The 25997-nt window shown below is 37.5% G+C and overlaps 2 protein-coding genes across 2 annotated transcripts; one reads left to right on the forward strand and one right to left on the reverse strand.

The window, feature by feature from the left end:
- The first annotated feature begins 718 nt into the window (after window positions 1-718).
- Window positions 719-3856, forward strand: LOC103932268 (rop guanine nucleotide exchange factor 2). The gene is made up of 7 exons (XM_009341832.2): window positions 719-1303; window positions 1513-1629; window positions 1736-1890; window positions 1972-2046; window positions 2141-2434; window positions 3020-3364; window positions 3560-3856. Exons 1-7 carry the CDS (start codon window positions 991-993, stop codon window positions 3680-3682), a joined length of 1422 nt encoding a protein of 473 aa, XP_009340107.2. The 5' UTR covers window positions 719-990; the 3' UTR covers window positions 3683-3856.
- A 1105-nt stretch (window positions 3857-4961) lies between these two features.
- LOC103932267 (mediator of RNA polymerase II transcription subunit 12) lies at window positions 4962-17914 on the reverse strand. The gene is made up of 13 exons (XM_009341829.3): window positions 17576-17914; window positions 16143-16362; window positions 15727-15786; window positions 15354-15459; window positions 14922-14990; window positions 14735-14788; window positions 14455-14562; window positions 13787-13936; window positions 13328-13669; window positions 10836-13231; window positions 7656-10268; window positions 6391-6715; window positions 4962-5829 (listed from the first exon to the last, which is right to left on the reverse strand). Exons 2-13 carry the CDS (start codon window positions 16259-16261, stop codon window positions 5377-5379), a joined length of 6795 nt encoding a protein of 2264 aa, XP_009340104.2. The 5' UTR covers window positions 16262-16362; window positions 17576-17914; the 3' UTR covers window positions 4962-5376.
- Between the last annotated feature and the right edge of the window lie 8083 nt (window positions 17915-25997).

Here is a 25997-nt window from a genome sequence, read left to right on the forward strand (position 1 = left end):
GATGGGGAGTTGATGGAGATAATTGAGCAGGCTACGTGTGATTCATAAACGCATCATAACCACACATCATATGAATATTTTTTTTTTATTTTTGGTTCTATATCACAAGGGAATATTGATTAGTCAATACAAATGTTAACGTACATAAATATTTCCTTATTAATATTACAATTTAGTTTTTAATTTAGTCTGCCAAACTGTTTCCAAATTATTATTTTTCCCTTCTAAAGTTTGTATTATATTTCACATATTCAGATTCATATATATAACCCTGCCCCTGCAGAACCATATATACATTATGTTCATGTCCAACTAAGATACAGTCCACCTGTCTGAACTTCAACCATTTTTCCTTCTGGGTTTGTGCTGTTTAATCCATCACTCAAGAACTCGACGATCGAACGGCTAACATGTTGCATTTTCCATGATCATGTTCACTTCTGGGAAATCTTTTCTTTTAGAAAGAGAAAAGAGTAAGTGTTTGAAGATCAAAGGCAAATGCTATAAGGAGGGAGCTATTTCAAACGGTCGTCGGCCAACTTCAACAGTTCAAATTCAAATCCATGCATTAAAAGGTAAAAATAGACTGTTACAATATACCATTTGCTTTTTTCAATCGACCGTTTGCGTTTTAAATAATTTTCAGTTTTCACGCCTAAAAAATCCCTCCAAGATTGCTTTTTTGCTTTTAGATTTAGCTGCATATCAGTCAATAATTTATTTTTGGTCCTCTGATGAAAACAACGCATGACAAACCTCTTTTGCTTTTCCTTCAAAGCATAAAAAGAATCATACTTTTTTCTTCTTTTTGTTTGTTTCTGTTTATAGATTTGTCTTTCTGAATCTAAATTGTAGAATATAAACCAATTCCCAGGTTTCTTTTTTGGATTTTGAATCCTACCACAAACCCAAATTGTAACTTTTGTTAAATGACTAAAGTATTTGCAGGTTTTTGAGATTTAGACTTAGACCACAAGTTTTAGAGCTGAAATGGACAATTCACCAAGTTATGATGAACACTATGATCTGGGTTACCAGCCTTCACCTTCTTCTGTGGACCAAACTGATCATTCGCTCGCAGAAACTTCAACAAGTGGCGATTCTTTTATGTACCGCCGGACAAATTCAGAGACCTCGGCTTTCTCTGAGTCTCTGGATGACAGCAGCTACTCTGGTGAAGCTTCTCCCTGGTTCTGCCCAAATGTAAAATCCAACCGGGCGTCTCTTACCAGACTTGGAATGAAGCAGCATAACAAGAATGCCTCTGATGAAACGCTTCAAGATGACGACGCAGTTGATTCAGGTAGGTTTCAATAGTTTTGTTTATAAATAAGGAAATGATTTCTGCGCACCTTCCTTTTTCATGGCCTTTGGATTGAATAAATCGGAGGAGACGGAAATAAAGAGAGGTCTGCAGAAGGAGTAAAAACGTGTGCAGAAATCACTTCCCTCTCGAAATAACAATTTAAAAGCAGTAATAAGTAACTGTTTAACTGTTTATGAAATTGGCAGAGCTTGAGATGATGAAAGAACGATTTGCAAAGCTCTTGTTGGGTGAAGACATGTCAGGAAGTGGGAAAGGTGTATGCACCGCGGTCACAATATCAAATTCGATAACCAACCTCTACGGTAAATTTCTCTACCTTCAAATTTTGAAGATGCATATGATTATGAAGTAAACATGTTGATTTGTCGATTTCAATTTCAACGGGTCAACTTTTCGGATATTCTGCAGCCACTGTGTTTGGACAAAACTTGAGGCTGGAGCCACTGAATCCTGAGAAGAAAGCCATGTGGAAGAGGGAGATGAACTGTCTTCTGTCGGTCTGTGATTACATCGTAGAACTTATCCCCATATCACAAAACTTACAAGATGGGACAGAAGTGGAGGTGGTTGTCGAAAACCCGTCTTTGTTCGATTAGATTCTGCCATCTTTGCCTGTTTTTAACATAAAGTTCATTGGTTTTCAGTTCATGAAAAGCAGGCCAAGATCTGATCTTTATATCAACCTTCCAGCTTTGCAAAAGCTTGACGCAATGCTTATTGTAAGACTTGCCTTCTGCGGTAAAATATCGCATATTATTAACCCTTGGTTATTCAATCAAGCTCTGAAAGTTCGTGAATTTTTTCTTTGGGCAGGAAGTACTTGATAGTTTCCAGGATACAGAATTCTGGTATGCAGAAAAAGGGAGCATTTCATCAAATTCAACGCGTACAGGATCATTTCGAAGGGTGGTTGTTCAGCGGAATGAGGAGAAATGGTGGTTGCCGGTTCCATGTGTTCCTCCGGGAGGCCTCTCTGAGAAGGCAAGGAAACATTTGAAACACAAACGTGACAGTTCTAATCAAATCCACAAAGCAGCCATGGCAATCAATAGTAGTATTCTTGCTGAGATGGAAATCCCAGACTCATACATGTCAACTCTTCCAAAGGTAAGTCCTCAATCAACTAACATAAATATTGTTATGTTTTCGAAAACCCCTAGACTCCTTAGATACAAGGACGCGCCTGAGATTTTTGGGGTCTAAGACGAACAATTAAAATGGGGCGTGCATGTTCACACGAAAAATAAAATGCAAGTACCACAAATTTCGGGTGATGGGTTTAGTCCGAAAATCAAATTACATTGTCAAAACAGAAGGAGGTATTTCGATTTTTTGTTGATCAGGCGACACCCCAAATTTGAACATGAAACCTTTTGACTTGAAGTTGGTGTGTCAATATTTAACCCTATAGGAGTAATATTGGAAGAATATCAACCAATTAATGCCAAAAAGCTAGGGAAATGATTTCCGCACTCTTTTATCCTTTTGCACACGCCTCTTTATTTTTGATCTCCTAATTTCCCTTTGATTCATTCAATTTAAAGGTCAGAAATCAATACGAGTACGCATGTGAGAAAACAAGTGTGCGGAAATCACTTCTTCTTCCACCCTAGTTCGTTTTGTTACGTGTAAAGTAGTAGGCTTTATCTAACTTGGCTTTTCTCCTCTTCTACAAAACAATTTGTTTGTCAGAGTGGAAGAGCTTGTCTTGGAGACTCCATATACCGCTACATGTGCACCACAGACAAGTTCTCTCCAGACCACCTTCTGGACTGCCTTAACATAGCAACTGAACACGAAGCACTTGATCTTGCAGACAGGGTCGAAGCTTCGATGTACACGTGGAGACGTAAAGCGTGCATGAGCAACTCAAAATCTTCATGGATCATGGTAAAAGATCTAATGTCTGAAACAGACCGGAACGACAAGAATCATGTTTTGGCGGAGAGAGCCGAGTGTTTGCTGTTGTGTTTGAAGCAGAGATATCCTGAGCTCTCTCAGACATCCTTGGATACTTGCAAAATCCAATGCAATAAGGTAAGCACTCACACAGTCAATAAATCCATCTAAATCACACGAAACATACTCGACGGACTCTAAATTAGTTCACCAAACAACGTGACAGATAACATGACAATATCTTGTCAGAAAACGAGTAAAACGCGATCACTTGGAGCACGGGTAAAATTTTGACTAATTGATCAAAGTGTTTGTTATCGGCGGTTTTTGCAGGATGTGGGGCAATCAGTACTGGAGAGCTACTCAAGAGTGTTGGAGAGTTCGGCATTCAACATTGTTGCTTGGATTGACGACGTAATTTGTGTCGAGAGATCCGCGAGAAACCAAGACAAATAGAGAGACTCCGATGCAATCGAGTTCAACCATTCTTGTCAAATCTACCCGCTTGATTACACGAATTTTGAAACAATTTAACTTGGGCCGCTTATTTACTTGTATTTTAAGCTAATTTTTAGTACTCGGCCATGAATCTGTACATTGGCATCCAGTAAAACAAATCAAACAAATTTTAAGTTTGTTGTAGAACTCCTATTCTGATATGAAATCCTCTATTCCATGAAGCTTGCATGAAACACAAAAATGAAACGAACCGGAGTCCCGGCTGTTGCCCCGGTTACGAGGACTTGTATATTATTCCTGACGGAAGAAAACTCAGCAGCGGACACGAACCGTGGTTGCGGAGACTCTTTCCATTAAGATTATCGGACACACAGCAAGAGCGCGAAACCATTTCTACCGTATCAAGAAAAGAAATCCGATGACATTTCATTCCATGATCATAACATTTTGTTCACAAGATTGACAGCAGCATCGCACAATTACCTCTTTATACTTGCAATTGTAACAAATTCAACCGCGAAAGTAATTTTCGTTGGGAAGTAGTAAAGATCATGTCAAAATAGCATACACAAAATACTACAGCACCATTGCAACCTTGAACTTCCAAGCAGAGATCTCTGTAGGAAATCACCATTACATATATGAATCGAATACTCGGCACAGACTAAGCGTTCATCACAAACAAGTTTCGTTGAAATGCATAACATCCATCCAATAATACCAACGATAATGCTGGAAAAATACAACGCTATAAAATACGTCACACCTTTTGGGATGACTAACTAAATGAAGTAGAAAGAGAACGTGAATTCGATGCATAGTCACTACCAATTGAAATTGAAGAATCAATCAATCTTCCTGAAAATCCCAAGTAAACTATAAGCTCCTTTGCTTTTGAATCTGACCAGATTAAACGTGGACAAGACATCCAAATGAACCTTCAACCATTCCTAAAGCTTATTTCGTACGACAAGACCGATAAACTAAAGCAGGTGAGGTTTGTGTTTTTCTGACACTGCGGTGCTCTCCATTCCACTACTAGCATCTACCAGTATTCCTTGTTTCCTTGATTATATTTAACAAATCATATCCATCTTCATCGACAACACACAGGGAAAGGACCATTTTCAGACAATAGAATAAATGTAAATGTATATAATAATCATTAGACAACATAAATATGGAAATATGTAATATGCATGTGAGTTTTTTTTGTTTGTGCAGGCACACGTTTGTGTGTACATGAGTGAGAGAAAGAGAGAGAGAGAGAGAGAGAGAGAGAACGTAGAGATTGATTATAAGGGGAAAAAAGAACAGCTACATATCATTCTGCAGATATCTTACTCAGATCAATTGGTAAAGTGAACAAATCATCTATATATACAACAGACCTCTGAACAGCATGGAGGAGGTGCACGGTTGGATGGGGGGTGATCGAAGGGTTAGTAGTCAAGCAGCCAAAAGACCTGGTTGTATGGGCTGAATAAGAACATCTCCAAATTTCTTCCAAAAGGACCCCGTGCGTCCTTCCAAAAAAATTCCCTCTCAACAGATTCTCCATCATCAAAGAAATGGACCCGCACAACACGGTGATACTGATGCCAATTATGCACAGTGAATGTAAACATTAAGTTACCTGCTGAGGGGGTTCTCATTCCGGACAAAATCAACAACAAAATTTTCTTTTGAACTCAGCTGTCATCATCCACAGCACCAATGTATGTGAGATCCTTTCGTCTCACCCTCACGGCCCCCTTGAGCCAGCTAGATGCTCGAAGATTGCCATGGTCCACACTGCCTATCAAAGCACTATTACTTGAAGATGGGCCTGAACCTGCACCATCTTCCAGCAGTGTCCATGGGTCAATATCCATATCATAATCCTGTGATGGCAACGGTTTAAATTTCCCCGGTACGTTAGTTACTATCCGAGCCAGAGGAGCCTGATTTCTTTGAGGTGGGTTTGAGCTTCCAGCATGCAACCCAGAAACCAATATGCTGGGTTGAAGAATGGCCAAAGCAGTATCTGGAACAGGTGGTGGTTGGCAAGAGACAAGGCGCTGAACAGAAGGGATAACCACTGGCATTGCAGTTTGGATACGCCAGCGAATCATTTCAGGAAGTTGCATACGATCTAAGTCTTTCTGCATTCACAAGTACACATATAAGACAGGTAGAAAACCAATTACCTAAACTGAAATTCTTAAATCAATATTAACTAATGAAAAGACAATGGCGAAAGTGTACTAACACTCAACAAGACACGGAATATATAAACGGATATTTTTTAATTTAATTAATTTTGTCGAAAATCCCATCACAGCTATATTCATGCAGTAAGGTTCATGGAATGCAAACTTATAATGCCATATACATCACTTGACATAACTTCAAAAGAGGGGAGTGGCGGAGGACTTTGAAACAATGAAATTATTTTTTTTCATGGTTAACTAAAATTGAAAATGACCGTGCCCACTCTATATAGTGGTAGAACTTTGGCACTTTCTTTTTCCTTTCTTGGAGCGCAGGGTATGTTCTATAAAGCTTACAAGAAGTTTCTAATGTAACTTATAACATACCACTACTACTTCCAAAAGAGAAGCACTTTAAAACTTTGCCTTCCCTCCTTTCTTTTCTTTCCCATTTTTATTTTTTGTAGGACACGGTTGGGGTGAGGATATGAAGAAGGTTACAGAAGAGCAAACCTGCAAATTGTCTGCCAGTTCACGATCAAATGCAGCTAAATCTTTTCCCCCCTCATTCGCTGACTTCGTATACCTCAACCAACTTGGCTGGCAACTGCTTAACAGCCCATGCAGAACGAACAATAATTGGTCAAAGAGACTTTCATTTGACAATTCTGCAAAAGCTGCAGAGGCAGCTTCTGTTGAAGACTCTGCATCCCTCTTAGAGAAAGTACTCTGTATGATATTGAAGCATAGGTCTGCACCCTCGTGCACAACTCGGTTTCCTAGAAGACGTAGTACTACAGAGGCAAGCCCATGCCTCATGTTCCGGCCAGATGGCTCCCTGACAGATCCAACATGTTTAAATTAGTCTATCTGGTGAACATATTCAGCATTTATCTATAATCATGAGCAAACCATCACAACACATACTGCATACAAATGCTGAAAAGGTAACACTAAACCAAGCAAGAACTTCATCTTACAAAAGGCATGTATATCTAGGCTAAAATAACCAAATTACAACAGTCAGGGCAACTGAAGACCCTGAGAATACACCAAATATTTTTAGTGATAGAAAATTATAAGTGGCATAAGAAAGGAAATTTCTTGCTTTTAACCATATAGAACAACTGTATTTTTTTCATTTCAGATCTTTCTTACTTAGTTATGGTTGGATTCTTGAAGGATAAAGTACTAACTGAAATCATTAACGAATGTCAAGAGGGTATTGCATCACAAGCAAACTCTTAGTTAACTTGGTACCAAGTTTTATGGGGTTAAAGTGTCTTTTACCCTACAACATTTCTATACATAGAGAACATAAAGAGAGAAGATATCAAATTATCCTCCTGATAATAATCCTTATAGAAATTTCAGTTTCTTTACTACCTGATGCACCCTATATATGAGCATCAATATACTCATAATTCACATCTGTTTACATCCTTACACAATTACAAGAGAGAAAATTATCAAAAAAACAGGTTATTAAATACGCAGTCGAACTAGATTGTTTAAAAAAAGAGATTGAGACTGCATAAGCAAGAAAAAGGAAACGAATAGATATTCAAGAAGCAAGTCTTGCAACACCATAGCTACCCCTCAAATCACAATTGGATGAACAAGGTAATCAAATGATCACGATTCAGTGACCCTAATATGGAAACAATCAGCAGCCTGGGAGATGCATCATACATGCAACTGCTAACCAAGACAAGCAGGCACATGCTCATGCAAACAAAATTACAATTCAAGACCACCATGAAAAAATGTACAATTACCTGTCTGCGCAAATGACAGGAAGCAATCTTAAGAGCAACTGCAACCGAAGCGACACAGAAGCTCGCAAAGCTGCAGGGGATGGTGGACCAGAATCAGCTGCTCCTGCTGCACGCCTAGCTAATCCAGGACTGCCACCCCTTATACCTTTGCGGCTATTTCCCTTGCTTGTGGGACCTTCAACTCCAGAAGGAGTTGGTCCGGCTTGCTTATTTGTCCCACGAGTAACTGGACTAACTTGTTGCTCAATATTACCCAACTGCTTGATCAAATCATTTGCAAATGCATTGCGCGACTCATCAGAACTTTGATCTATACATGGAAGAAGTAATTCAATGAGAGCCCTCTCTGTCACATGCTGCTGAGTGACATTGTAGCTTTCAATGTCCAATGTTTGAGTGGCCCCTTTCCCATACTTTTTCGAGTCTGTTCCCTCTTCAACCATCTCACCCTCTTCAAGGGAGGCGACTTCAAACTTTCTCTTATCTCCCCTGTTTGTCATGGGATCAGCATCATAACTACACCATCCCCATGGCTTCCAAAATTGGGTCTTGATTGAGAGACCCTTACTCTCAGCAATATTAAGAAGACGTTGTCTAATGGATTTTCGTCCATAAAGAACATCAGAACCACCCAGGAACCATTTGACCTGCAACAACATAGAATCTGCTAGTGATCTCCCAAAAAGATGAACCACATCCGAGAAAAGGGGGGCAGCATCAGGTCTAACTAATAACCTCGTAAGGATGATCTCAATGAAATATTTCTCATTCTCGGAGGCAGCAACCTTTTCAGGACTAGGCAATGACGACCGAATGGCATCCACTAAAGACACATCTTGATTCTCAAGTTTTTCAATGAGGGCTTGTTCACTCAAAAGGAGCCTAAGCTCTACCCACTGCCAATGAAATTTCGCAGGTTGCAGGGTATCTAAAATATGTACAAGCTTATCTACAAGCTTTGTTTCATGCTCTGCAAATTGGACTTTAGATTCACCATGTCCAAAGACCTGATTTGCTTCAACCTGTGTAAATGAAGAGTGCGGCATCTTACAATCCATTATGGCATTTAGAAAAAGCCTTGCACGTAATGGAATAAAAGCCTTGGATTTTATATGCATGTCCGAACCATTTAGCTCTAGCATGGCTGCAAATTCAGCATCACTACCATCTGCAGCTACAAGATCATAGAAACCCTGACTATCTCTCAAACACACATCACGAAAAGGAGAGTGCTTTATAGCATCACCTATAGCTGTTGTTAAAGATTGATATGATTGGTTAAAATCATCCCGGGCTGCAAAGCTAGTGCTAAGAAGGAATGGCCGCCACATAACAAAAGCAAATATTGAATAGGCAGGTGGAAAAACCAAATCAAGAGGGAGTATACGCTGCATCCTCGAAAGAGCTATTACAGAGGGTTCACCCAAGAGTTCCACGACCAATCCATCAGAGACTGTTCTGCAGTTTCCAATGAGAAGTCTAAACCAATGCACATAAACTTCAAGCGAGTTATCACCCTTAAATGCCCCAGCAGAACGAGCATTGCCATTAGAGTTGGATCTACTACTCCTTACAAATTGAATTACATCCAACCTTTCCTTTAACCTGAATACGGTCACCAATCTCTCCAAGCTAGTAACACCTTGAACAACCGCCCCGACGATTAGTGCAGAAACAGCAGCTGCAACTTTTGTTGTCCTCCCAAGAACTACTCTACTATTCAAAATGTCATTAGACATATTAGTGTTTGAATCATGGGATTCAGGGGAGGAGTGATATTGATTTCGAGGGGCCTTTCCAGGAGCAAAAACCCCAGCAAGAGCAGAATAAGCTTCTGTCGCAAGAGCTACCTCAAACACACGGGTTTGGCGCTCTCCAAGAGCTTCCTTAAGGAGGCATAGGCAACTTATATGGATACGCAAAATACGCCTAGCAAAGTTCAAGGAATCAGTGGCAGATGGAAAGGTTGAATAGCTACCCCCCGCTCTAAAATCTGGAACCTTTGCTATAGTTAGCCCTACATTACCCACAATAGCAGAAATGGCAGAAGACACCAAAGATGGATCCCCTTCTTGAGCAGCACCCCCAGTTTGCCTAATGCAGTCCATCAGTTCTGTAATTATTTTTTGAGATATCTGATATCCATCGTCCCATTTATCAACAGGAGGGCCTTTAGGAGCACCAGCAGCAAAGAGCTTTCTCTCTTTCCCAAAAAAATACTGAAATGCATCATCAACATTCACATTTCGTTGCACAATTTCTTTCATGTTTAAACCCACCCTGGATAACCGAACCCCACTAATCTTTTGGCGGAAAAAATCATCAAGATCTTCGACTCCGGCTGGAACACCAAGCGGAAACCCCAACTCTCCATCCACTGACTGTCCAGACTCAAGTTCAGAAAGAAGTCTCTTATCGCATGTTGGCTTGAAACTCTTTTCCCATTCAATGACACTAGCTACATTGCTGTATCGCTTCAATAAATACCGACTGTATGCTAAGGCAGCTGAACCTGAAACTCTTCCATTAGATGCCACTATGGCTGAAGCACGATGCATTGTAACAGACAAGACTTCTGGAATAAGATCTGTAGCAATAATTATGTTCTCATACCTGAACCAAATCCATTGTTAGGAGACAAAACAGAATCTAAAGTAGAATGCTTAAGGAAAGTGTTTATGTCAAGTGACAAGCAGATAAGAGGAGAAATTTGATGGGGCACATACTACTAAAAAGTATTAGACAAGGATGTTGATGATGATGTAAGTACACGTAATTTTTTAAAATTTGAACAAACAGCTTCCAAAGATGGAGTATTTGCTTTCATGAAAACTATTTCATACAGGATTGATAAGAGTGTGTTTCTAAACAACTTTAATTCAGGTGCAAGGTTGCAAATAGAAAGAACAAGTGTATTAAAAAAAATGAAAAGAAAAGGGGGCTAAACTAATTTGAATGTGGTTTGTACAATAAGCTCTCAAGATTTTAACTTCATTTCGCTTATTCTATCTACTTCCAAAAGAATAAAAAAGTGAACCTCATGCCTGCACAATAAAAGTCATTTTTTAAAGCGAAAAATGACAAGAGGGAAGGATAAGTAAATCTGCAATCATATAAGAGAAACAGACTTATCTCAACATTGTGTATAAAATTTACAGGATATAAAGATTGAGAATGCACCTTCGGAGTGATGATACCAGAAATGCCTCCCCCAATTCACACACTTGATTTTCAGCATTTCTGGGCAACAGCATAATGTTCCTCCCACTATGGATTGGAGAACTAGGCCCACTAACCTTTGGCAGCAACCAAAGGAGAAACTTGACTGCCGAAACTAAATCATTTGAAACATCCATCAAATACAGTGCAGCAGAAAGTTCATCCTCACCAAGCTTCCACCGCATGGAGCTCCTATCATCAACAGATGTGAAAGTCCTACCAAATTGGCCAACCTTCGCAATGGTCTTTTCAGTCTCTTCAACAAGTTGCCTGATAACAGTCATCAGCCAAACCGTAATTGTCCTCTTCTCTACAAATCGGAGCTGCTTTAAAGCTTTTCCAATTGAAACAATATCCCCACCATGGTTCATTTTGGTTGGATCTATAGACTTCGGGGTTTCCCCCTCAACTCCACTTTTATGATGTGGACAGCTTACTTTATTATTGCAGACATGACTCGTAGATGCTCCCTGGCTACCTTCAATCCTAGCAGCTGCAAGTTGAGCAAGACTTTGAGTTTTACGAACTATCTTCTGCCGGTTCCTAGAGACCTGTTTGGTTGATTTAACAGGTGGATCAACCTTCAATGGCTCCAAGGACTTAGGTCTCTTCCTCATCCACCAGGTATCTTCATCATCTGAAGGAATTGAAAATTTTCCTTGGATGCATGAGCTCCTTTCGCCACTCACTTTTTGCCTCTTTGCTCTTCTGCATTCTTCACACCCAGGGGTGCCTTCTCCCAGATCCATCTTGTTATAGATTGACCCAAAAGGCCTCTTAACACTCCCTTGGGATTCATCAAGCCCCGTATCTGTTGTTGGGGATGAAGTATTTGGGAATTGCAACAGAACTGATATTGCTTCCTTTAGTTCTTCAACATCAGCATCAGTCTTGCCACTTTTACCGGGCAGTACGTTGGGTGATGGCTGAACAGCCTTCCACTGATCCACAGAAACTGGCAAACCACCATCTTTTCCAGGAATGGGATAATGCTTTTGCTTCAGAACAGACACATTTTTATTTTGATTGGAGAGAAGCCCACGAAGTATTAGACGGCGCTCAGTTGAGTAGAAGTTCATGGCCTCTGAAAGTTGTGGCCCTACAGCAATCCCTGCTTCTTCCAGAGCATCATGCATTAAAAGCCCAGGCAACAGCTTCAAGATACGAAAATGCCTCTTCCACCGGTCTACTTCAACCACCGGTCCATTCATATCCATAATCCCACTAACTATCAGCTGCCTAACATAAGCATGAGGATTAAAAATACCAGACCGGATAAGTTCAATTAGAAGTAGTTGAAGGCGCTTCAAACCTTCTCCTTTGCCTGCTTCATGTTGATCAATCCAACACACTATGATATCGTGTAAAGGACCAGGGCTCTCAAATATATTTGACGATTTCATACTTCTTTGATCAACATTTTTTGGTTTAACCTCACAGGAATTTCCCAAGGAAACTCTGACAGGAAAATTGTTCTGCTGGGTAGAACCTTTTGCAACACTACTGACTCCAAGGACGCTGTCATTCTTTCGTTGAGTTGAACTTTGCAAATCTCTTATCTTTAGCTTCAAAAGCCTAGTAACAACAAATACCTGAGAGAAATCCTTTCTGCCAGTAAATTTCAGCTCACAAGGTGGGGCAGTCCTAAAATCCCTGAAATCACATGTTGCCCACTCACAGAGGAAAAATACAGAGCAAACAAATGACAAGTTGGCAGTCCCAATCCACTTCAATGAAGTTCGTAAACATGGACTAACTCCTGCAATCCAACTTTCACTTGCAACTCCATCACAAGGATCTTCAAACAGAAATCTATAAGCCCCTCGAACATCTCCCTGCACAAGAGATCTATCTAGGGCCTGTACAGCTTTAGCTATACTATGGCCTGGATAGCTAGGCCTTGCAGCCTTTGCAAGATTTTCAGCACATTTCTGAATACATGAAACAATACGATCAAAAGCCAGACACTGATATTGAGTATCGAAAACTTTGCTTCTTAATGCAGAAGCAACTTCTGCTGAAACATTTTTAATCTTTCTTTCATCCTCAGACATCTTTGGTAATCCACCGTTTGAAACATAGGAAACTACAGACGATGGTAGAGGAAAGCAATCCAAAGCTACAAACGTATCAGGCACAGCAAGTATTAAATAGCGAAGCATCTCAACCATAGAAGACACTATGTACGCCCTACGGGAGTTATCTACAAGATCTGATCCACCTTGAGAAGGTTCAGCAATGAAACGAACAGCTACTCTCACAAGATTGCGCACATATGTTTGAGATAAAACAACAGTTTCCAGAACACCATATATAATAGGCAAAAACAACTGCATAATCTCAAGCAATTCTTTATCCTGCAAGAGAACAAATATGAATATAAGAGGCATACTACGATAATTTAAACCTCAGTAAACAGTGTTTAAAAAAATAAACACATAAAAAAGTAATACCTGTAGTTGACTTAGAACCCACTCAATGATGAGTGTAGGAAGAAGCAGCCCCTCGGCATGATGCCATTGCAGAAGCCGCACCACATACCACCACTTGAAATGTACGGAAGGCTCCTCACCATCAAGGACTGCTGATGCTGGATCATTCCTTTGTGACGCAGCATATAAAGTTTGTGGTGATCTATCTCTGTTGTTTGAACTGGAATGAGATTTATTTCTCGAGAATAACTCATCTAGAAGGTACTGCAGATACTCAATAATATCTTTTGTCCAAAGCTCTGTGCGGGACAACTGAGCTTTATCAGATGTCCCAGATGATAAACTGGTAGAACCTGGCCTGACCTGCAGAAAATACAGAAATAATATGGTGCAGTGTCAGCTACTTTCCAATATGAGAAGTATTGGCAAACAGGTTATGATCAAAACCCAGTTCTGTTATGATTGTGCGGGAATACCTACCTGATTAAGATAAGTTACTTTAATAAACCAAGTTGCTCTCAGCAATGGAACATTATTCCTTGTAAGAACCTCAAACAAAGATCTTTTCCTATACCCATGAGGGACATGATCAGCCAATGAACGCAAGCGCTTGTGTTGTTGTGATAGACCCTGGAAGCGAATGAGAAATATATTATAATCAGATTATAAACAAGAATAAATACAAAGACTTATCGAGTCATCGAATTCAACAACAAAACCAACTTAGTATTTCATGGGAGACCCTCCACCAGTTTTTGGGGGATACCTCTTCATCCTTATCAAATTCTCACCACTATGTGGCCATACTGGGTTGTCATCATTTTGATGAACCCTTGTGTCTAAAAACATTTGACAAGTTGATTGGGTATAGATAATAAAAACTGTGGCCCTCATTTTGCTGCCCTCAGCAAGACATTAAGATGTTTGGCAAGAACCAAGTCACCATATCACAAAGCTTCTTCTTTACATAAGTTGACAGTGTAACCAAATGGGTAATAGCTACTAGCTAGTTCTATATTTCAAAGTTTCTCAAGCAAAAGTGCGCAATTAGAAAGGAGTGCACGGTCTATGCCTTTAATCTTTCTATACAAAAATAAGGTTAACACTTATTAGAAGCAACTATGTATTCAAGAAACTAAAAGGCATACCTCAATCCATTTTTTTCGCAACTCTTCACCACAGGGCTTTTGTTCAGGAAAAACACCTGGCTTTGACAACAGTGAATCAACAAGAGGAACACCGTACACTTGACCAGCCTGCCATGCAAAAAAAAAATAAACATACAGCAGTCCATAATGTGACATCAGTCATATAGCACCCCCCAAAGCACTTTAATGCAAAAGAATATGGCAATATGTATTTTTGCGGCCAAATAAATTTCCTAAACTAAAAAAAAAAAAAAAAAAAATCTGAGCCAGGATAAACTACCTTCCTCTTTTGAGCACGGGATTCATTGATAGCCCTAAAACGTTTTTTGATGGCCTGCAAATTAAGACAACCCAAAATATCATATAATCTACTAGTATTGAAAAATATATGAAACCAAAGAAAGTGGTAGACTACTTCACTATCAAAATAGATATAGCCCACACAACTTTCCAAACTAAATGAGTACCTCTTTGCACCTGAAGACAAGAGGCTTGCTAAAAGCTTGAGCCTGACTCAGAGAAAGCTCTCTAGATTCCTGGAAAATTTGGCAAGCGAAGTCATCGTAAACACCCATGTGTTTGGACCCACAAAAATTGCAATCACAAAATACCGTAATAAGATTAATAGTAATAATAATTATTGTTATCCAATACGAGCAGACCATATAAAAATGGCCTTCAGCATTAAAATATGCAGCATAAATGCTTATAAATTGAAAAAGACAAAAAAAGACTCTTCAAAAAAGTGTAGAAGGATGCTCACAAATGGTTATAAGGAATAAACTTCGGTGGGTTTTTGTGAAGAGACAACTATATTGGGTTTTCAGATAGGTAGTCTTTCTTAAGAATTAAGAGCATCTTGATATATTTCAACCAATTAGTAGAACATAAAATTTTACCTCAATTCCTTCAACAGTCTCTCTGTATCCAGCTTGCACATATTCCTTGGTAAGAGTCTCCTCTGGGCAATTTGGCGTTTGGGGGTGAAAGTCAGGTGGCCCAAGTCTAACATTAAATAAAATGGAAATGACTTATAATTGAGAACCACAATCAGCAGACATAAATTTATGAACAAAAAATATAAAAATAAAATAAACATAACATTTTGAAAATAACATAGAAGTTAGCACATCCAGCAGTAAAAAACTCCTGCAACATGTTTCATTTAAGTATTATAATAAAATAAAAAAAGAACTCGAGACTGTAACAGCACATAAATTCTCATCTTTACAGATATTTCAAGAAAAGGGCACTAATATTTGTGAACATTACCGGGAATTCAAAGGGTCTTTATCACACTTCAATTTGTAAGGGTTTAACTGTGATGTGCGCCTGCATAGTTGAAAACAGGTCACCAAATTTTATAACAAGGAAACAGTCAACTTATCAATAATCAAAAGACTGAGTAACTCCGTATAAGAAAAACCTAAGTTATACAACCATTATAGAGAAAATATAATATTGGAAATGTTAGAAGTTGCAAAATTTTGAGCCAAACTAGACTATAAATGATGACATAATAAATTTCATTTAAATTTTTATGAAAAACACACTATTCATTAAAAAAATAGAAGAACTAGACAATAAATACCATTGAAATTAAATTTACAGTATGACCTAAAAGGCTAAACAAAGACTTTTTTCCATGAAAGAGAATGCAATGCAACATATTTGTGGAGCAAATTTACCTAGAAGCTAGAGGTACGTTAGGCAATGCGGCAGATTCAGCTCGGGTAGAATCCCTCCCTGATGTCCCACCTATGGTTGTGTTGTTAACTGCACTAGTGCAGCTAGTGCCACGATACATTTGTATTTCTCCCAACTATCATCGGCATACTGTGCCCAGCATCGAACTGCTACAAGAAGCTGCCAAACTAGACCGCTAAAATCTTGGTTCCCCCGTTAATTCTGATGAAAACCATCACCAGAAGAAAGTACAGTTACATTAGTTTAATGCAGAAATACAAATTTGAGATGATAATGGATGCAACCTGCAAGGATTCACTTCATGAGTGTAACGTATGCAAATATTATCAGTCATAAGCTACATAAGGATTCACCTCATGAGTATAATGTATGCATATATTATCAGTCATAAGCTACATAATGCAAGTTGACATTCCTTCAAGGCAAAACTCTTTTCTACTAAACATGACATACTCTTTCAGACCCTATGATGAATCGCATGGTATGAATAATGTATGAACTTCAAGCCACAATTCTAGAATTATATATGTATAATATATATATATATATATATATATATAGACGAGACAGATGGAGTATGGAGCAAAAGATGTTTAGTTCTGAGAAACAAATTACAACGAAGATGGATGATTCAAAAAGTGTGATTCAAGTACAGAATCTATTTGTTGCTGATTAGTTATTAGTCTATTACCTAATCCTACAAATAATGTTGAAAATTTGACTTTTAAAGCTTCTCATGAAATAGTTTGGAGTCCCAATATGAAGGAAAAAAAAACACCACCTCTACTAAAACAACTAACATATAGAATTTTACACAGGCATGTTCAGGCATAACATATCTAAGAAATGCCTAAAGTTTTCATTTGCTCTCGGCGAATATTAAGTTCACTTGGGAGCATTCAAACCTAAAATGAGACGTGCGCATTTGCTTAAAGTTGCCAAACTTGATATAATGAACAAAACGTTAAATTCCTAGAGCACCTAATAAAATCTTTGGCCTCGTAATTCGCAACCCAGTTTCGTAAAGTTCATATCATTCACATTACAAATATACGTAAATAATAAGTCCCAAATTTCAAACCACATGGCAAAAAAAAGCAACAGAACTTAACCCAAACATTTCGATCTGCAATTCTTTATCTAAAATACATTAGAAATTCCAAATATTTAAACTGCAAGCTCAATCGGTTATGTGCCCAGAATAGAAACACAACAATTTTCAAAACAAAGTAATATTAACAATACCAAACCTAAGAACTAATACAACCCTAAATCTGCTATTGAGCCAAAGAATTTCAAAGAACCCTAAATCCGAGCTAAGTTCCAAACGGTACTGAAACAAATTCGCATTCCGAATCATCGAATCTAACACCAAAAGCACCATAAATTGCAGGTAGGGTTTTGAACAAAATACCAATTTCCACACGGGAGAGCTATTGCGGGAGCTTCCCTAATTGGGTTTTCCAGCAGCAAGTGAGGCTAGGGTTTTTATGGCAATGGGTGTAAAAAAGGCGAAGACTTGGGGACCAAACTGTATAATAAAATAATGAAAAAGATTTGGGATTGCAGACGCTTGGCTCTGAAAGGTTTGAGATTCCAAGAGGAAGGAGATGGGTTTTAGAGAGGGAAAGTTGTAGAGAGAGAAAATTGGGAAGAACTGAAGAAGGGTTGAGGAGTTTGACTCTTTAATCTTGTTGCTGATGATGACGATGATACGTCTGTTGCTTCCTGGGTTAGAATAAAGAGGAAAGGATGGGCAATCTGGAGCTAGTCAAGTCATTATAAAATTATTTTCTGCATTTTTTACCTTTTGTTCCAATTTTGCCCTTGCCTTTCTTCTTTGATTTTGCTAGATTTCTGCAGAATGGCAACTTTGGGGGGGTATAATGGGGATAAAGTTGGGATACCCTAACTAAGCTGAATAGAAAATTGGTGTGTGTTTTTCTGTGATTTTAATAGAAAATTGGTGATCTGCATCCTCATGTTTAGGATTTGGTAAGAAATATACAAAATTTAAACGAATTTATGGTTTGATTTGATCCACATCCACGCCAAGATTAACATGATGCTCATAATTAATGCTTCATCTTTACATGGTAGATTTCTTTCTCTTATGGTGGGTTGATGGACAGATGGTCGAAAAGTGAAATAATTAAGTCGGTAACTGAGTTAGTTGATTCGACAAGTGAGTTGTTACACACTTTAGAATTGGTTGGATTTTAGGGAAAGAAAGTAACAATTTTCAAACATTTTGTTTGGTATTCTTTAATTTAATTACGCCTAATGTTGAAGAAATTTGCAAGACAAATTAATTGAAGGATTAGTATTATCATGTGTTATGCATCTCAATATTCTACTAAAGTTTTCACCAACAAATTTTGTTACTTTTCAAGGTCAAAGTATGGAAGGTAAATACTATTTTGGATTTAGTTATTCTCCTTGGTCCCTAGGATAATATTAGAGCTTCCACAATGAGTGACTATATGGAGTTGAAAAAATTGTGAATATAACCTTATTTATAGCTTCAAGGACTTTTTGGGGGTCTAAAAAAATCTTTCTCAACGAGAGGCTAATACCTTTCTAACTCTATATGAAGCTACATATGTATTTGTATAGTAATTTGATTATGCCAGTAACTTTATTTTTGTCTTAACTTTTCTTAGGTTGATTTTGGACGTGTTATCTTAAATTTTGGCTTATTTTTAGCTACACCCACTAGAACTCCATTTTAATCTCACTTTGCTCCCTGTAACTCAAAAGTCGTCACTTTATTTCCTAAAACTCAAAATTCAATTCACATTGCGTCTTGCCCCCTAGAACTCGATTTTGATCTCAGTTTGCTCCCTGAAACTTGAAAGTTGTCTCTATAAAACTCAAAATTCGCTCCACATTACCTTAAGATATATTAGTTTCTTAAATGGATTTGATTTCGATGAGTCAGGCTAATCGATTTCTTTTTTATTTTTTCGCATCTCTTCAATTTCTTTATACTTAATATTCTCTGATTGTTGAATGTTGACCCATAATGGATACTTACAATCAAATTTATTCCACATGTGGCATATTGAGTGTTGGGTCCCTCATATGTTTTAGGAGACGACCTATAAGTTTCAGGTAGAAGAAAAAGTCCACAAGTTAAAGTAGAACGAATTTTGAGTTTCAAGGAATAAAGTGATGACTTTTAAATTACAGGGGGCAAAGTAAGATTCAAATGAAGTTCCAGGGCCGTAGCTAAAATAAGCCTAAATTTTTCTTATGAACTTTTCAACCTAAAAAAACTCAAATTCTGGCGAAGTTAGATTTTATGACTTATGCACCGTTGGATTAGATTCTCTTATCTCAAACTCAATTGTTGGTTTGTTTCTATGAAATCAGACAAAATAAAATTTTATTTCATAACAACCATTGGATTTGTTTGTTTACGCTTTCAAATAACAAAATTGTAATGCCCTTACAATTTAGATTATGTTGTTTATTTATGTTTTCAGTTTAGGTCTCTCAACTATCACTATTAATTGCATCATTTTTCAATCTAGAAAATTAAACACAAAGCACAATATCTTTTTATTGATCAATAACACAAAACAATAGTCTTTTGTTTATGTTTTCTTAATAAAAAAAATGGTTAAAAAATAAATCCTTGAGATTATTATTGGAATTAGAAATCGAGCCTACCCATTTCTAAACTAAAAAAAAAAAAAAAAAAAGACTGGGTCCTCAATTGTTACGAGTCCCTTGATTTTTGGGGTTAGATATAGCCTAATTTTTTGCTACCTAATGAATGAAGTTGTTAGCTCATATGGTGGATGTAACCCCATTTTTTTGCCCATTGAATATGAATTTTTTTCACTAAAGCTACAAAATGTAGCAGCCTCAAAAAGGATAAAGCTTCCATCAGGGATTCTCTTAGGACACCATCCTAAATGGAGGGTAGTGATGTAGCTTTCCATTATATGCCCTAAAAGCAAGTCCACCTGTTATCCAAAGGGCAAGGTAAGAGCTATCAAATTGCCCTTTAGTCCAAAAAACCACTTTCAGCTGTTCATTTATGTGGAGGGCAATTGGTGGGTCATGTAAAGCCCGCCAACTGCCTTTGCAATTCAAGTCCAGCCTTGCACCAGCGGACAAGCTGACGTCGATATGACATTGTACCAGTGGAACTAGGTGTGATCTAACCACATGTGTGCGTTCTTCAGCTTGAGCAGGTGCTTGATCTTGTATTATAGATATCCAGATCTTGGACCTTGTGGAGCATCTCTAACATCAGCTTATTGCAGAGGTGGGAACCAATGAACCTTCTGGCTCTAATATCGTTATCGGCAGATTGTCATTTAGAAGAAGAAGAGATAGAGTTTGGGTGGTAAGAGGAAATTGGGTGGTGGAAGGGATAGGGAGAGAGTTTGGGTGTTGGAGTAGAGAAAGTTTCTTGGGCTTTATGGATTTGGTGAGAAAATTAGGTGGTGGGAAGAGGAAAGGGAGAGAGTTTCGTCGAAGAAAAAGAATATGGAAGAAGTAAATAGGAGGTCAATATGTATTTAAAATTATTGGAGTAAACACCCTTGCACATATAAATAATTTAAAAAATATATATTTGTGAATAACAATTGCCTTTGTTCTTGCCTTGCTCTTACTGAACGGATGGACTTACAAAAAAACAATTATCTTTTAAGAGAGCTATTTACATATCATTTCCCTTGCTTTGCTCTTGCCCTTTCCAAACAGTTAGACTTCCCTTAGATGACTATATATGTCTCATCCTTGGAGATGTGCATGCATTTGGTTAATATCATACCTTTTTTATAACATACTTCCACTAATGGCAATGAACTTTTAGGCTTCCTTTCTCCATTTGTAGCATGAGAGCTTACTTTCAAAGCGCGAAAATGCAAAATTCTGCATGCGTGCAAATAAACACACACACACACACACAGAGACATATATATATATATATATATATATATATATATATATATTAGGGCATTACATATTGATTGTCTAATACACAAGTTGACATGTTTTTCATAATAATTGATCAAATAATCAAGATCAGCATGTAAAAGTGTGGATGTGAATAATAATTGATTAAATTATCAAGACTAGCAAGAGAAACAGTAAATATAAAAAGAACTTTGTATTTGGAAGATTAATCTAAAAACAACATTTGTATGGAAGAATTTCTCCAATTATAGTAGAATATTTGAATTCCCTAAAACTAAAATTAATTGTCTGAAGTGTCACTACAGTCGTAGCCAAAGATTCACCCTTACCTAATAAAACTCCTTTTGACGCTATGATAAGTTTTTAAAACCCCTTCGTGACCTGCCATAGGAGTAAAATGGTGCTTTTCAGAAAAACGTTATCTATGTGATAATTGGATATAGCTGAATCCACACTTGAAACTTGATCCTGCAAAACTCTTTTCACTTCACTTGCCATTTGTGAAATCCATAGATCTTGTTCTAGACTCATCTTGAGCTTATCCAACCACCCAAAATATGGATGTGAAATGGCTTTGCACAATTGACCTTGAATTTCATCTTCCAAATGTCTTTTAGGGAAGATAGAAGATCCTAGAACCCTAGGCAATGCATCAGCCACATTGTTATCAACTTCAGACTTATATTGGATCTCATAATCAAATCTCAGCAACTTTGCCACCAATTTTATGAAAGAGAGTATTTTCTCTCTGATTTAGGAAGTAATTCAAACTATTATGGTCAATTTTGATCATAAAGTGGCGTCCTTGGAGATAGTTTTGCCACTTCTTGATGGCATAGACAATGGCAATTAATTCTCTCATATGTAAAGAGTGCTTGGTTTCTAGTCCTAGGGTCTGACTTGTAAAAGCATTTGGTTTACCTGTTTATTGCAAGACAGCACCAATGCCATTTCCTAAAGCATCGCTCCAGTTCAAAGGGAGTGGAGAAATCAGGTAAAGTTAGGACCTGATGAGATGTCATGACATACTTGAGGTGTTGAAAAGCCTCATGAGCTTCTTGAGTCCACTGAAACCCATCATTCTTTGTCAATTGATAAAGAGGTTGACATATTTTACCATAACCAAACACAAAATTTCTATAGTATCATGTGAGTCCCAAAAACCCCCTAAGCTCTTTTACATTTACTGGAATTGGCCATTCCATTATAGTTTGAATTTTTGTAGGGTCAGCTGCCACAACATTCCTAGATACAGTGTCCCATATATTCTCTTACTTTGCCCATAAGAATAGTTTGCTTCTTCACATACAACTGATACTTCCTTAATAGCACAAATGTCAACTACAAGTGAAACAAGTGGTCCTCCCAATTCTTGATGTACACCTATTCATCATCAAAGAACACTGATATAAACTATCTGAGGAATGGTTTGAAGATGTCATTCATTAGACTCTAGAATGTGGTTGTGGCATTGGTTAATCCAAAAGCATCATAAAGAATTCATATTGTCACTCATTTGTCTAGAAATACAGTTTTTTAATGTCTGAGGGGTGCATTCCTATTTAGTAGTACCATACTCTCAAATACAACAAAATCCCTAGATTAGAATTATAGAACTCTTTGTCTAATTGTTGAAGAGAAACTTCTTGCACATAAGGTTGTGGTAATAAATTGTTTTCTAATTTGTACTTCTCTATCACCTCAAACTTCATAGTAAGAGGTTAAAAGTCCCACAACATTGGACTCACTAAAGATAACCATTGCACCCCCTATACTATGTCACATTCTCCCAAGGGTACAAAATAAAGATCAGTAGCACAATGGTAATCACCCCCTTCCATAGGAACTTGTTTGCAATAACCCCTGGCTTCTCACCTTACCTCCATCAATAATCATCACTTCAAATGGTTTAATGCTTTGTATTTACCACCCCATTTTGTTAGCTAGCCTAGCATTCACAAAATTATGGATACTACTAGAATCTGGAAGTTGTCACTGATTGACAATTGACCACACCATTTATTTTCATGATTTATAAAGTTTAGTTGGAGGATGTGCTATAAAAAACACTCACTCAACTCCATATGCTGCAGTTCAAGCTTTTTAGTATGCAATGGTTCTCCCATTTCCTCTAATTCTATGTCATTAGCCAATACATCAAGCATTAAGAGTTGGTTATGTGCACACTTGATTATGTGCACGCTTGTGCCCAATAACCCATTTTCTTCACATAATCAACATTCCACCTATCTTTCTTTATTCATACTTCTTGTTGGGGCAAGTTTCTTAAATGGCAAGGAATGAGGTTTTGGTTTTAGTACAGGTGCAATAGGTACTGGAGTATGCATAGATTTATGGCTCTGCAAAGGCTTAAGAGCTAGTGGTCTTGACTCAGTTAATTTGGCATAATGAAGGGTTTTAATAGTTTACCATAAAATTTCAGCTCATGTTTCAACCTCCTGAAGAATAACTTTTCAACAAGATAAATCATATATCAGTTGTACGATTAGCCAATCTACGAAACTCAGTGATATATTCTTTGCGAGTACCTATTTGCCAGAGTTTTAACAAGGCCTCTGTGCAATCTTCAAACTTCGATGACCTAAACTTCTGACAAAGAGCCCTTGTGAATTCTCCCCAGTCGATGTAAAGTTCAAGCAATCTCTTTAGTGAAACCATTGTAGTGCCTCATTCTCCAAATGAAAGAAGATAGTTATCACCTTCTAAGATTCATGAACATTATAGAAGGTGAAATATTGTTAAGCTTTATAGATCCAAGCTAATGGATCATCACCATCTGCAAATATGGGGAAATCGATGCTTTATTGACGCAAAGGTCTGGGCATAATGCCTTTTCTTTCAAGATGTTCATGACGAGGGTTACATGGAGTTATTATGCTGCAAAAATCTATGTCAGCCGCAATATGGGTGGTGGAACACCTAGATTTGGTGTTGGCGTAACTGGATTTGAAACCGAAATACCACCCTCACCATAAAAGAGCTCATAACGAAATTGTTTAAATCCAACAGCGAGCTTAGTATTGACGTCATGTGAGTGGGCGGACAGAACAGCTACGATGGAAAAATGATCATCTAAGGAAGAGATTCCATATATGACTCAAACGCAGCTAAATGAGTGTTCATGGCAACACTGCAGGAGTTATTGGATTGGTGGGGCTTACAAGAGGAACACTAAAAAAAGAGGCTGATACCAATGATAGGATTAACTTTCAAACCCTATCTTAGACATGCAGGTAAAACTAGTACCAGCAATGAAAAATGGATGAAGGAAGGAGATGACAAAGAGAACTATATTTTTGCAATATTGTATTTTTATTAAAAAAAATTATCGTCATCACAACATTGGTACTTATACAACATCCCAAAACACTACTTGCCAGGTTGCAATTACAACCACTTAATTATTAAACTATTAATTCCTTTAACTCTATTATGATTAAGACAATCACAAGGTTTAAACCAATTAACCAATTCATAACATGCACCTCGCTAGACTCCATCCACTCTAGTCGAACTCGCCGCCACTCAATCATAATGGTAAGTCAATCTCTTCAAATTTTTCTATGTTTTATAAAATTGGGATTTTGATTTTTTTTTTTTTTGATTTTTTTTTTAGGGTTCAAATCAACTGTTTGGCTAATTAAATTTCAGAAATTGTCAAAAATAACCAATTTTCTTAATCTTAGGACTGAAATAGGACAAACCAGCCATGCACAACAATAGGACATAAATAGGATTTTCCTAAACCTTACAATTACCAAATTACCCTCCCATATAAATGGGTTACCCAGAAATTGAAATCCTCATTTCTCGTTTTTTTAGAGAGAAAAACAAATAGGAGAGAAAGAAAAAACCTCTCTTGCCTTCCCCACCGTTCGTACTCCATTAGATATGTCGATGACCTGCATAATGCCACAGGTAAATTCCATCTTCCATTTTCCCTAGTTTTTGGTTCTCAGCATCTTTATCACTCTTTCTTTCTTCATCTTCCTTTCATTTTTGGCTTAAATTTTGCAAATTGTTGTATTTTTATAATGAAATTTGGTGCTTTGAATTGTAGAAATGGGGTTGAGTTTATGGTGATTTCTTGTTTGGTTGCACTTTTCAAGAAGTGATTTCCTTAGAGGGAAGTTGATTTTCATGCATATGCGGAATTGAATTATGGGTCATTAGCATTAGGGAAGAATTTTGGTATCTTTGCTTTAGGATTGTGTGAATTGAACTTGTTTATATGGGTTGTTATGATTTGGAACTTGTTTTAGGGTTATGTGAATTACATCTTGGTTTGTTATGCTTTTATCAACTGTAGCGTCCTCTCTCTTGTCGATTTGATAATGTTTCTTTTTATTCCATTTAATGCACCAAAACTAGCTAAGCTAGCTGGTTTATGTGAATTTTCCAGCTTGGTTTCGACATTTCAAATGAATTTAGGTACACATGACACCAAGTGAAAATGTCATTGTCAGATACTAGGAAACTATATGCAAATTGTGCTTATGGATTACTACTTTCTTCTGAGTTGACATGTAATGTTCAATATGGAAGGGGCTTTCTTGATACGACTATGCTAGCTACAAAAGACTAGCTAAAGTTTTTTCATTTTTCTCGAAATGTGAAATGATCGTAATCACTTTAGTCAAGTTCATCATGCATGTTGAGTATGCTTGACGTGCATTGAATCACTAGTCCGTAAATCCAATCATGTGCCTTGGTTGATAGTATGATTCTACAATATTATTTCTTTTGTTTTCATTGTACAAATGGTAAATATGTGTTTATGGATAAGGAACTAAGGAGATCTATATTCATGAAGCTGGTTTTTAGGAAGTGGGTGGTGTCCTGATTTGGTTACTTACATTGCTTTACTTGTTGTTCAG

Source organism: the organism of the source record quoted next, unplaced genomic scaffold (assembly GCF_019419815.1).
Source record: "Pyrus x bretschneideri cultivar Hongxiangsu unplaced genomic scaffold, Pyrus_bretschneideri_v1 Contig4, whole genome shotgun sequence".
Classification (NCBI taxonomy): Eukaryota; Viridiplantae; Streptophyta; class Magnoliopsida; order Rosales; family Rosaceae; genus Pyrus; species Pyrus x bretschneideri.